Source organism: Geotrypetes seraphini, chromosome 3 (genome assembly GCF_902459505.1).
Source record: "Geotrypetes seraphini chromosome 3, aGeoSer1.1, whole genome shotgun sequence".
Lineage (NCBI taxonomy): Eukaryota > Metazoa > Chordata > Amphibia > Gymnophiona > Dermophiidae > Geotrypetes > Geotrypetes seraphini.
In genome coordinates, this window is record NC_047086.1 from 261,503,132 (window position 1) to 261,517,432 (window position 14,301).

A 14,301-nucleotide genomic window follows, 5' to 3' on the forward strand; every position below is an offset into this window, starting at 1 on the left:
GAATACTGAACAAAGGTTTTGATTTAGAAACAGCAAAAATTACTGCAGATAACGACCATATGGTCTATCCAGTCTGCCCATCCATACCAGCTACTAATTTCAACTATCCCTTCCTCTATCTTAGAGGTCCTCTGTGCTTATCAATCTATTGATTTTTTTAAAGTATTTCTTTTTTTTTTTAATATCTTTATTCATTTTTAAGCCATAGTGAAACATATTATACAATCATATTACACTATAAAAGCACTTAAAATCAATCAAATTGTAATCTATGTCAAATAAATATATCACCCCATACTCATATTCAAAAATTGCACTTAAATTAAAGAATTAAAAAAATATTTTCCATCCCTCCCTCCTACTCATCCACCCTGGACGTGCATGACCAAAGGGCAAAATCAACAATCACTCTTTGCAAAATTTTGTCAAATTTAAAGTATTTCTGCTGATTCCTTCTCACCCTCCAAATATTATTCTTTTCATCTCTCCAGTTTATAATTCCACCTCTGCACTTCCTCCTTTAACTGACATACCTAATGATCTTGTCAACTTGCTTTATCATGTCAGCTTTATAACTCTTGTATTGTGCTTTGTGAGAGATCAGCTATCAAATTAACAGACCATCATTTTCTACTGGAACCGGCTTACCCAGAGCGTTAGTGAAATCTCTATCACTGAGCACATTTGAGAAAGCAGATTAGATAAATATGTCTGGAATGGTTTAGTCACAGTGGTTGCTGTCTAAGCACTAAAGAAAATCTAGAAGCATGTCTTGAGGTTTCTTTTAGCACTGTCTATGGTTCTATGACAGTGGACTTCAATCTTTAATAGACCATACTATGATCTGGTAGCATTTTTCCAATACTGACAGAGAAACAGAACAGGATTCTGCATGTAGATCACAGGAAGCATTACTGTGTTCTCAGATTCAAAACAGAAGTGCTCACCACGTCCATAAAACTATTAACTGGAGAGTTCTTTGCCTCTATTCTTCCAGTTTGCTTTACCTTTATCCTGGTGCTTCCTTTCTTTAATTGAGAGTTTTTTAAATTTAAATCCCATTGAAGGATTGAAAGTTAATAGGGGCTGTAAAAGGTTTTCCCTCTCCTTTCTTTTTACAGTTCTAGAAGCCTCTTTCCAAAACTATATGGTGAGATGAAGGAGGTTGAAAACTGGAGCAGTACCTAGAGCTGTCCAATTCCCGATTTGAATCAATTCACCAATTCACTTTGGTTGAATAGATTCAAATCAATTCGATCTGGGAAAAATTAGGCCTCATCTGATTCAGTGCAGGCCCAAAGTTGTCATAGTCCAGAATCTTCTCCACAGTGGCATCCTTCACAACATGTTGCTCTTGCTGGCATCAGGCCTTCGTCTCTGCTGGGTCCTGCCTTCGCAGAAATAGGAAGTAGGCAAGACCCAGCAGAGAGGAAGGCCCAATGCCGGCATGATCAGCGTGCTGAGAAGGCTGTGCTGCTGATTGTGTGTGTGTGTGTTGGGGGGGGGAGGGTGTGTGTGACAAAGAAAGTAAGTGAGGGAGGAAGAAGGGAAAAGGGGGAGAAACCTCGGGCATGGATGGAGGGAATCCACAAAAGGAGAGAAAAAAAGAGAGATGCTTGCCTTGGGATGAGGGATATAGGAGGAGAAAAGGGGGAAAAGCTGGACAGAAGGAAAGGCAGGGACACAGAGGGAGGCATGGGGACACAGTGCATGGAAGGGGCAGAGAAAGAGGGCAGATGCATGGAAGATATAGAGAGGACAGACGCTGGATGGAAAGAAGAGAGTGAAGAGGATGATTAAAGCAGAAACAACAAAAGGTAGAAAAATATTTTTTTGTTGTTGTTGCTTTGTTGTAGCTGCATTGATAAATGTTTTTAAATTGAAAATGGAAGTAATCAATTTATTAGACTAATTTTAATATAGTTTTTACTAATCAGGTTAGAACAGGATAATGTAACTGCATTATACTGTACTGGCCTGAAGAATGAAGTTTTGGCCTCTGAAAGCTAATTTTAAAATGGATTAGTCCAATAAAATAGCATTTTCTTATTTTCCATTTTTGTTTTATTTCTATTGGTTAATTTGTAAAGTGGTGATTGTTATTTGTCAGTTTTTTCAAATTTACATCTACTATCTTTATATTTTGCACAGTATTAGGGGACATGTGTTACAGTTTCTGTGGTGTTGCATTATATGCAGAGTCTGGCTTCTTGACTATTTAATCTAACTTTTGTCTACATATCTTTATCTTTAGATTGTGATTATTTATTCCTTACTGGGCAAAGGTATATCTGTGTTCTGTGTATATGGAAAGGATTTCTGTTAGCATTGACTGTGCAGGATCGATCTGTATATTAACCTGGCTTGTTTAATTTTACAATAAAAATTGATTCAACTTTAAACTTAAAAAGCTGTGTCATTGAAATCGAATCAAAAAATCGATTCAATAGGCCAAATTAAATCGAATTTAAAATATTTTCCCTGAATCAGGTAGTTATAGCACCTTGAGACTCCTTCCTTCCACCTGATAAGATTTGACACAGCTTGCCTGTCTATCTTCAATGCCATAAACCCATCATTATAGAACAACCTTCCATTACACTTACATCTTGAACCATCATATCAAAATTTAAAATAGGACTCGAGACATATTTCTTTGAAAAATTTATGAATTCTAATTTTCATATGCTGACAAATAAAGAGAGCGGACTTTGGATTTGGTTACTTAACTGATGTTGAATTTATCTACTTTTTTCCTCTTTCAGAACTGTAACTTATTTCTAAACTTCTCTTTCACATATATTTGAATGAATTATAAACCACTTAGATCAGGGGTCTCAAAGTCCCTCCTTGAGGGCCGTAATCCAGTCGGGTTTTCAGAATTTCCCCAGTGAATATGCATGAGATCTATGTGCATGCACTGCTTTCAGTGCATATTTATTGGGGAAATCCTGAAAACCCGATTGGATTGCGACCCTCGAGGAGGGACTTTGAGATCCCTGGCTTAGATGATATTTTTGATGGGCATTATATAAAGAACCTGAACTTTGTCTCATCCTATTTATCTCCTGGTACTTGTTTGTGTACCATGACAAAAAGGGAATTTTTGACTTTCAGTATTCCCAGTGAGTTCTACTCAGAACCCTGAATCGTGGTGCTTTAGCAGCAGTCACTCATCATCAGTAGTTAAAGGCAGGGAGGTTGAGATTCACAGAAAGCTGAGCACCCGATCCAGGCCCCTAGGAGCCTGCAGTTAAGAGAATTTCCACCCAAACCTAGGTGCCTCAGTTTAAGAATGAAAATTCTTCTCCTAACTTTAGAAGACTAAAACTGAGGTTCTTAAATTTATACCTCATATTTAGGCTCCTAAGTTATAAACCTGGCACTGGAAATTGATATTAAACTCCTAACTTATTTCGCCTTCTCCAGACCCCATGAATGACCCTGGCCCTGATCACTTTCCAGGTGGCTAAATTTCGGCATTCAACAGTGGAAAAATGGGAAAAAAAATTTGTGCAGATCTAGGTGTTCCACACCCATCCTGTGAGAGCCCCAATCAGTCAAGTTTAAAGAATATGCATGAGTTAAATGAATATGCATGAGATAAAATTTAATGAATGGAAATCTCTCTCATAAATATTCATTGTGAATATCTTGTATATTTAACTGGCTGAAGGATCCTCCATGATAGATTTGGGAAACTCGGGCCTAAATCTTTGAATCTCTCTCCATTTCTGGAGAAAAGTTCTGCCAGTAGAGCAAGTCCAAAAAGCAGACATTATCCATTAGTAGTCATGTGATTTAAAACACAGATGTCAATATACTGACTTCCAGGCATCTCACATTTTGATTTTACCAACTGATGTGTGAACAATACAGAAACAGTGCTGCTGTTTTCCCAATGAAACAAAACAAGGCAGCGGATTACCAAGTAAGTTACAATATTAAAACTGAACAACACTTCCTAATTATTTAAATCATTGGGATGACTTAATGATAAGCTACAATAGCTTACATTTATTTGGAAGTACACTACTGAAAGAACAAAAGGCATTAAGAGAATGAGGTACTCACTGGTTTTGCACTGGCACACTCGGCAGCCATTTTGATCTAATTGGAAACCATAGATGCAGTCCTTCTCGGTCAGTGTGCAATTCAGGAGCAGCTCACACGTGGGAGGGCCTATTGTAATGTATGTTGGTTCTGCAAAAGTAAGACAAAAACAAAGCGCTAAAATAGGTTTATTAGGGGGAAATGTGATAGGGTGGAGAGCAATGGTGTGAGGTTACATTTACAACAGATTCAGTAAACATGCCAAACAATAAGAGGGGCTTGACACCCCTATAATAAGTACTATGCGGTACTTCCCATTATTACATAAACATGAGTGGCTCAGCAGTTCCTACATAACCACCAATCCTCCTATTTCAACAAGAGCACAAAGAGGGGCTTGGTGGCCCCAAAATAACAGTTTTCACCACCTTTGGAGACAGTGGGTTTCAGTGTCCACCAACAAAACACCACCTGTATCATGTCCCAGTCCTCTTTTTTTGATGTAAACTATACCTAACAGCTTATTCCTCTTCCTTTTAACCCTTGCATGTCCCTTCATCCTTGTCTCCCATTCCTTCACCCACACTCCTCTGCCCCTTATCTTGCTGTCTACTTACCTCCTCTGTTCCTATACCCTCTCACTCTCTCTTTCTCTTCCTCTCCTGTTGCCATAGCTCCTTCTTCCTATCCTAACCCCACTCTATCCTCTACCCTTATCCCTTTACTCTTCCCTCCTTGTGCCCTGAACTTCTCATCAGTCTACCACCTCTTCTTTTATGCTACCTCCCTTTTTTCCAAACTGCCCCAGCCCTAACCCTTCTTCCTCTCTTGCCACACTAAATTCTGAACCCCCAACCCATCCCCTCTGTACCCCTTTTTCACACATTCTTTTTCTCTAACCATTCTAAGAACCAATTCAACCCTGCAGTCACCTCTTTGTATCCTAATCCCATGCCTCCCTTCTCTCATTCAACCTTTGCTCCCTAAACTCCTCTTTCTCCATCACATCCAACCAGACCAAAATAAGACATCTAATCTAGAAGGTCCATTCTCTTCCTACTTCAATGACAATGATGACTCTACCTCTCTTCCTTCAATGACCTGTGAAGATATTGTAGCTGTAAGGGTGAGGTGTGGGGAAGGAGGTGGAGGAGACAGAAAGCTATGAGAAATGCTACTTCCTGCTGTATCTTGGGGTTCAGGTTGCTTAGGGTAGCCAATGTTTTGAAAGACAAAAAATCAAAACAAAATAGTATATGCCATACTTGTGCTTTGCCCCTTCCACATTCCCCATTCTATCGAATACAATGCCCTCCAAAATACCTGCAGATAGTGTAGCAGTACAGGATTCAGGCTGGAGGAGGAGGAATACAAGTTTGTACTCTTCATTATCTATTGAGCTACAGTCTCATAAAACACATACAGTATGCTTCTTCAATATGGTGTTAAAACCAAACAAATTCTGCATCCACAGACCCCCCTGGCCCTCCCCCAACAATGAATACAGGGCACGGCTAAGACATTTGCCTATAAAATTTACCATACAAAAACATGTCCAATTCTAGTGTAATCTCACTAACAGCAGCATAAATCGTCTAGTATCAGGTATCAATATTAAGAAGTAATATGACTCTACAAAAAGTCACTCAGGATCTAGGACAAAACTATCACATCGGGGCTGGCATTAGGGCAGGGAAAACAGGGCAGCTGCCTTGGGCCTTGCAGCTCTAGAGGGCCCTTCGGTCTGGGCATCTCTTCCCTTTCTGTCCATCTCCCTCCCAGTCAAACTCAAAATCTTCTTTTCAGAGGGAGCTCAGTATGGCAGCCATTCTTACAAGTTGTCGGTGTTATCTTGAAGCTTTCCCTTTGCCGCAGTCCCCACCCCCCCTGATGCAACTTCTGGGCGGATCGCAGCAGAGGGAAAGCTTTGGGGCTGTGCCGGCAGTTTATGAGAATGGCTGCCATGCTGGGACCCTTCCAAAAAAGAAGATTTTGACTTTGTAAGAAGTCCAGGAAGGTGAGGGGAAGGAAGGGAGATGGCAGAAGAAAAAAGATGCCTGGACTGACGGGCCCCTGGAGCTGTTTAAGTTAGCCCAGGGGTGGGGGGCGGGAAGGGATGAGAGCAGGGAGGAACACAGACCAGAGGTTGAAGGGAGGAACTAGAAAACAAATTGTGAAACAAGAGGAGATGGGGTGGGGAGAGAGATGGTGGACAATGGGAGGGAAGGATTTTATAGAAACACAGGCAGCCCTCCAATTTGGGGGTGGCAACACATTCTTTCTGCATCCCCCCACTCCTGAAGGTGGTGCATGCATTTTTTCCCCTCTTCCACCTTCTATGATCCAATGCTTTCCTTCCTCCCCATGGTCTGGTATCTCTGTCCCCTTCCTTCTATCCCACATGCTACTGCTGTAGTTTTCTAGTGTCAGCTCTTTCAAGGCAGCCTCATCTCTTGCCGACCTAGAAGCTTTCTCTCTGCAGCATCTTTTAAAAGTATTTCCCTGTAACTTTATTGAGTGTCCCCCTAGTCTTTTTAATTTTTGACAGAGTGAAAAATCTATCCACTTGTATCCGTTCTACTTCACTCAGGATTTGTAGACTTCAATCATATCTCCCCTCCGCTGTCTCTTTTCCAAGCTGAAGAGCCCTAACCTTTTTAGTCTTTCTTCATATGAGAGGAGTTCCATCCCCTTTGTCATCTTGTTCAGTCTTCTTTGAACCTTTTCTAGTGCCGCTATATCTTTCTTGAGATAAGGAGACCAGAATTGAACACAATATTCCAGGTGAGGTTGCACCTTGAAGCGATACAGAGGCATTACAACATTCTTAGTCTTGTTAACCATCCCTTTTTTAATAATTCCTAGCATCTTGCTTGTTTATTTGGCCACCGCTGCACATTGGGCGGAAGGTTTCATCAAATTGTCTACAATGACACCCAGATCCTTTTCTTGGGTGTACTCTAGCATCTGGTAACTGTGATTTGGGCTATTCTTCCCAATGTGCATCACTTTGCATTTGTCTACATTAAATTTAATCTGCCACTTGGACATCCAGTCTTCCAACTTCCTAAGGTTTGCCTGCAATTTTTCACAATCTGCATGGATGAATTCAGGAGTGAAACACTGACCAAGTTGCCCAGTGGGTCCTGATAGGAACTCCCATAATGTCCTCAGAGATTTGTCCGTTGGTACATGACTGCATTTCACCGAGAATGCAAATTCTTATTATGGAGTTCCAATGGGTATTTCTGGCCTGGGACCCGAATAACCTGGGTACCCATCATTACAGAGAAGTTAGGGGAGGTGAAGCCCATAGCTTCCGACCTCCCTCATGTGCTGCATCACACATGGAACAATGACTACCCTTAGACAGGCATCTGCTACAAATATGGCATGAATTCGAAGTATCCCTGCCTTAGGAGTCCATCCACACCAGCTTTAAGTAAAAATAAGGCATTTTGATGCAGATGGATGCTTTCAAAAGAAAATCCAAGATGGCCACTGTGATAGCAATTCTGGTGCCTTGAGACTCAATACAAAAACAAAAAACTCAAGAAAGGGTTTTTTAGAAGTGAGGGATCCAGCCCTAGTCTCAGAAACTCACAAAACCAAGTTTAGAGACCCCTCTCTCCACTGATTTCCCCATAGACTATACCAGCCTGACTCACTGCCATGCTTGTGCTGAGAGCTGCTATTCATTTAACCTCCAGACAGAGGTATGAGAAGACATCTGCCTCAGACAATCCTAGAAGCGCTCAAATGGCCTGTTTCTTTGGAACGCAGATCCTGTCCCCTCAAGGGACCCTCAGACCCCCACCGGAGGCTGCACAAAATGGAGATGGGAGGAACAAAGTCAGCTTCAATCTAGAATCAAAACTGTCAAGGGAGCCAACAGCCTGCTCTCAAGCTCACTGTGGATGAGACCTGAGGAGAACTTGCTCCCAAGGGAACGGTCCCTCAGCCTCCGACAAGTAATTAGTAAAAAAATGCAGTAATTTGGAAGGCTGAAAAAATATACAGTAATGCTAAAAAAAAAAATAATAATAATTAGCATTAGCATTAGAGAAGGGATTTTGCTCATCTTTTCTCAGATAACAAGAAACTTGCCTGGAATTAACCAAGTTATAATGAAGTTCTATAGGTATTTTTCTATCCCCAGAGGCTTTACAATCTGAACTTGTACCTGAGGTGACTTGCTAAAGATCACAAGGATCAGGGTGGGATTTGAAATGAGTTTCCCTGGTACTTAGTCCATTGTCCTAACCATAAGGATATGTCTCCTTGTGCACTCAAATCTGGATTCTTCCTGGTCTCCTGACCATGGTTATCAGTAATTAGTAGAAAAAATTTTGCTGAAGAGAATTTAATTTGTACGTTGTTCTTCCAAATCACAGTACATGTATTGTTCAACAAAAAACACCCTGTATGCATGAAGAGGATATAATCAAATTCCAGAAACAATCCGTGCTTTCTTACAACTTCCTTTCACTGGTGCCAGCTAGGTTGGGCTCTCACAGCAAAACTGAAGGTAAAAATGTTTGAAACGTCTAAGGTTTTGAACATCAAAATATGAAACTCTACGTGCCACATGGTGAACTCCCAAGGGACATAGCTGCTATGCTGATTGCCATAATATATGGAATTTTTGCTACGGCAAAGGGTGCTATTATGAATACTTTAGCACGACTCAAGGCTCTGTGAGACTGATGTGAGCATGAGTCAAATCTGATTTAAAAATTAACAGGATTTTATTCTTCTTAGCTAAACAAATTGATTAAATTGCCCCTAATCCTTTCCTTCAGCTCTTCGGCAGACACAGAGCCCCGCCAGTCAGCTCAGTGTGGCGTGCATTCTACTGATTTCACAGCAACACATGGGCAGTGGTTTATGTCCGGCTGAGAGGAACAGAATGTCTGCTGGATTAAGAGTGATGAATGTGAATGAGGTCCAAAATGCTGGCCTTGTCAGACAAATCTCCAATACATGCTAGGCTTCTAGTATTAAACTTGTGAATCCATTTTCAGCAGATCAATAATTTATGTTAAATGTAACAAATCCCCTCCCCTTTTCTTTTTTAACTCTCTTTGAAACTGGCTAGTGTCTGTAAGATTGCTTTTAACTGTTTAGGGCTAGTAATGCTGACTCTAGAATGTGGAAGGCTGAAAAAGCTCTAAACGCAAGCGATAAGGACACAGGCAAGCTTTCTTAGACATTCCTTTTTTGTCTCAGCAAATATGGTACAAATATTAGCAGTTCATGCCACCTGAAATCTTAGAGCAGTGTCTCAAATTGTGTGCCATGGCACAATGGTGTGCCCTGAAGAGATTCCAGGTGTGCCATGAGAGATTCCAGAATTTTACTTTATTTTTTTAAAAATTATCTTCTTAAGTATAGACTAGAATAGATGACATGTACATCTTGTACGCAAAAGTCTGTCAATGTTATGAGCGTCTGTGCGCGTCAGGTTTCAACCACCCAGACAAGCATCATTCTTTGATGTGATTAGTCCTTGAAAACTAATTGGCAAGTAATTTTAGTTTTATTTTTTATCCAGTAGTTATTCTAACTTGAGCAACAAAACAATCAAGGCTTTGTTACCATTTGGATCTTATCTTTGTAAACTTGGTTTTTCAGCTCTGACAGAAATTAAATTGAAAAAAAAAAAAAAAAGAACGACTTCTGATGGTGGATGATGAAATATGTGTTTGCTTGTCGACTATTGAGCCGCATTTTAAGTTAATTTGCATTCAAAAACAAGCATATACATCACAATGATTAGCAATTCTATTCTACTTTAGTTTCCTCGTTCTTACGATTAACCATACATAGCTTATAGAACTTTAAATAAATAACTCTCAAATTTAATTTTTTGTTGGTTTTGCAATTTTATAACTTCAATTATAATGTGCCGCAAAAACAAATGTGCTCCGTTTAGTGTGCCAGAGCTAAAAAGAACTTTGAGAGACACTGCTTTAAGATAAGAAACAAATCTGAAGACTGATCAGGTGCAGGTTTCTGATTCTGACTGATCTGCCAGGAAGCCATGTCTGACTTTCTGCAACATCAGTACAGATGTGAAGTAGGCCACACTGCTTCACTTTGCAGGAAGGTCAATAACTGTGAATACTGCAAGGGGAATTCCATTCACCTTAAAGTTTATTTCCTGAACAAGGGGGAGAATAATCTTACACTAGTTTTATATGTGCACAGTTCAGTTGCTTTACTTTAGAAAATTATCCAGATTTCAGGCATGCACATTTTTAATTAATTCATGAGCATTGTTATTTAAACAAATCAACGAACCTGTTAGATATTCTTCTCTATCATCATTTAAACAACTAAGGGATGTAGTTACAGTATCAATGTGGACAACCATTATGACATGTTGTTTTACTATTAATTCGTGCTGTTAATTGCAGGTCCCATTTTATGCAATGAGACCTAATTACTAGTAAGTGAGGTTAAGAGTAAAATAACATCTGAATGGTAGCTCTAGTTGATAACTTCCTCTCTAAAACTACAATGCCATCAAATATTTTATCGCTGTGCTTGTTATGTCTCTTCCTAGTATAGCAGACAATTCAAGAGAGATGAGCACAGGTATCCTCCCAGGCCAAACATTAAACAGCACAAAATAAAGTTTGGCACAGTGGCATACCTAGTATATTTGACATCTGGGGCTGATAATTTTTTTAACACCCCCTCCTCTTAGGAAAAAATATTTTTTTTAGCAATAATCCATGAGTCATACAATAAGGGTTCACCTAGGAACAGGTAGCATCTTAAACACTGCAGTGAGCACTAGAACATCAATATACCCATTGTAAAACTAAAGCCAGATTAATACAGATTGATCCAGCTCAGTCGGTGCTTACAGAAAACCATGTCCTTTTCACATACACCCTTGTCCAGAATGGAATAAGTAATCACAAACTAAAAATAGAAATATGTAGACCAGTGCATCATAAACTGCGTGCCGTGGCACACTGAGGAGGAAGAAAGGCACCGGCCAGCTGACTTGCCTATAGGACGTGCCTCTTACCAGAGGCCTACAGGACGTGCCTCTTACCAGAGGTTCTCAAAACATGGTACGGTGCCAGCGCTGCATGTCTAGCGACTTCCTGCTGCCATCGTGTAGGAGGAAGAGAGAAAGAAATGTTGGACTGGTAGAAAGGAGGGAGAAATGTTGGACCACTGGGAGGAGGGCAGGAAGGAGAGAGATGTTGGACTACTGGGAGGAAAGGAGAGAGATGTTGGACTACTGGGGGAGGGGGGAGGGAAGGAGAGAGATGTTAGACCATGGAAACGGGGAGGGAAGGAGAGAGAGATAGTAAGGGTAGGTAAGACACAGAAAAGTAGATTTTGCGAAGAAAGCAGAAAAATTGAATGTTAAGTTAATGCCAAAGGTGGATGCAAGACAGAAAGTGAAGAAGGAGAAAAACAGTCAGTGGATAAGAAGGCACTGGAAACATAGTTAAAAGCACAGAAAAATAAAGTCACCAGACAAGAAAGGTAGGGGAAATGATTTCAGTTTCAATACAGTGATTGAAATATGTCAATTTTGAGAATTTATATCTGCTGTGTATATGAAAAATAACTGGAAAAAATGCATTACAATTAGTGGGATCTGGGGCAGAGCTTGGGTGGGCCTAAGGCGGAGCTTTGGAGGCCTTTGGTTGGGGTACTCAGTTGATATTGGTTAGACTTAGGGGGTACTTAGCTTGAAATAGTTGAGAAACATTACTGTAGGTAATCAGCCGGTGCCGGCGCCTCTCCTTCTCTCCAGCCCTCTTCCCTGCTGGCACCCCATACTGGTGTCTCAGGGCTGTGCACTTCCGGGTGCCTCGAGCTGTGGCCACCACCTTTAGTGTGCCCCGGCTCGAGAAAGTTTGAGAGACACTGAACTTAGATGATGCAGTACTTAAAATCTATGGCAGCAATTCAATAAATCAATGCCAAGATGTAGGCACCACAATGGGGAATGCTTAGTGCCAATTCTCTAACGGCTTAAGGGTGCGCCTAGGATGCTATTGAATACTAGTGCAAAGCTGTGCTGGTGCACCAAAAGTTAAGTGCTATGCCCCCCCCTTCCCCCCATAGCTGACAGAATTCTGTAAGTCGTGTGCATTGCTTGACAACACATCCATGCTCCACCCACATGTATCCCACCTCCTTACAGTTGCATGCTAGGCAATTTAGGCACACCATTGTAGAATAGTGCATGTAGGTGCTGCTATTCTACTTTTATATATTTTAGCAGGGGAATTCTATATATAGTGCGGATGTTAGGTGCTACTTCTGTAACAATTTTTCGGCATGGAAAAGTCTTCTAATGGATGCAAGGCACCAAAATTGGACAGAAACAGCGGATCTGAGTGAAACAGCACTCTAGAAATAATTAATAGTAGTAGTAGTAAATCACACTTATGTTCCCTTGTATAGAATGGTGCCTAAGTGTTTCCGCATGGATCTACAAAAGGGGCGTAACGATTAGAGGGTCAGAGGGATTCCCTTAAAACAAACATGTCCAACTCACGGCCCACAACAAATATCTTTGCGGCCCAGTCAATGTAATCGAATGTCATAACCAGAGTCGTGACATTTCTCCCGCAATTCATCGGCACTGAGCAGTCGCCTAAGTAAGTCAAAAACAACGATACAACGTACGAGTATGACCTGTTTTTTATTACAATGCGGACACCTTTGGTACCCAAGACAAGTTTGTGCCTCTAGTTATAACACACCATTTCCCTCCAATAACAGTAACACTAGTAGTGAATCAGAAGATAATAATACCTACCATGCCATTAGTCTTGTACTGATTTGCTTGGTGCACCTGGCAAGAAATATTTTGCCTTCGGAGTACAATAAAAATATGAGTACAGTGGTGCCTCACACAACGAACTTAATCCGTTCCAGGAGCAAGTTTGTTATGTGAAACGTTCGTTGTGTGAAACGCGTTTTCCCATAAGAATACATGTAAAACAAAATAATTCGTTCTGCAGCCCTACATTTCCCTCCCTCCACCTCACCTTATATGCAGAGTTTGCCAGCTTTCTTTTTCACCCAGCCGCACGCTTTCAAAAAGCTGTGCACGCGCAGCTGCTGGAGTTGATCAATGTTCTCTTCTCCTGCAACTTCCGGTTTCCGGTTGCGTCAGAGGAGAAGATTGAACAACAGAGCATGCGCGCATGTGCTGCTCTTTGAAAGTGTGTGGCTGGCCGAAAAAGAAAGCCGGAAAACTCGGCATCTAAGGTAAGGTGGAGGGAGATGATGGAACACTGCATTCAGACAGGAGGGTGCTGCTGTTCCCGGCTCACATTAGGAAGCGGCGAGAGTAGTTCCGCCCCCCCCCCCCCCGGGCCCCTCGGGCGACTTCGTTGTGTGAAACGAAGTTCGTTATAGGGAGCAAGACAAAAAGTTTGTTATGCGCAGCGTTCGCTGTGCGAGGCGTCCGTTATGCGAGGCACCACTGTATATGTTTATTTAAGTTACACTTATTATTTGTGCAATTATTCTACGTCTGTTAAGGTAATATTTAAGAAAAGATTTTAATTTTTATTGAAATGTTTTATTTTTTTGTGTTAACGATTATTCATTTAGTTCAGCTCTTTGTATTTAGTATGTCTTTATCAAAACCAAGTGGTAGTAAAATTAAATGAAAAATTGCTGATGAACATCAAAATTTCCCCCAAAAGTGGGAATTGGAGAGATTTTCTGTGAAGTAAAAGATAAAATAATTTGCTTGATACGTAATAATGCTATTAGTGTGCCAAAGTTATATAACATTAAACAGCACTATGAACAGCATAAATCAAAATACGACAATTACGAAGGATTAATGAGACAAGAAAAGTTGAAAGAGCTCAAGTTGGGACTGAAAAAACAACAGTTGCAGAAAGAATTACTGAACTGGACGGCAATTTAAGTGAACAGATCAAAGCAAAATCATCTAGTTTCGAAGCTTTTTCCATTGCTTGTGACGAGAATAGGAACATTGGGGGCGTAGCTCATTTAGCTGTGTTTCTTCGTGCTTGCAACATGAATTTCAACATTTTTGAGAATTAGTGGAACTAGTACCGAGGTGTGGCACTACAACGGGAAAAGATATATTTAATTGTGTTTATGAGCTTCTGCAAAAATACACTTTATCTCTGTCAAAACAAACTTCTGTAGCTACAGATAGAACTCCTTCAATGGTGGGAAAAGCCAAAGGTTTTCTGGCATTACTGTGAAAAAACCCAAAGT

The 14,301-nt window shown here is 40.7% G+C and overlaps 1 protein-coding gene across 1 annotated transcript in view; it reads right to left on the minus strand.

Annotated features, from left to right (window-relative positions):
- CRIM1 (cysteine rich transmembrane BMP regulator 1) overlaps positions 1–14,301 on the minus strand; it is a 1,144,468-nt gene that overhangs the window by 183,912 nt on the left and 946,255 nt on the right. The window contains exon 8 of the mRNA XM_033937787.1: positions 4,075–4,203. Coding sequence (XP_033793678.1) covers positions 4,075–4,203 — 129 coding nt within the window. The remainder of the gene's footprint in view (positions 1–4,074; positions 4,204–14,301) is intronic.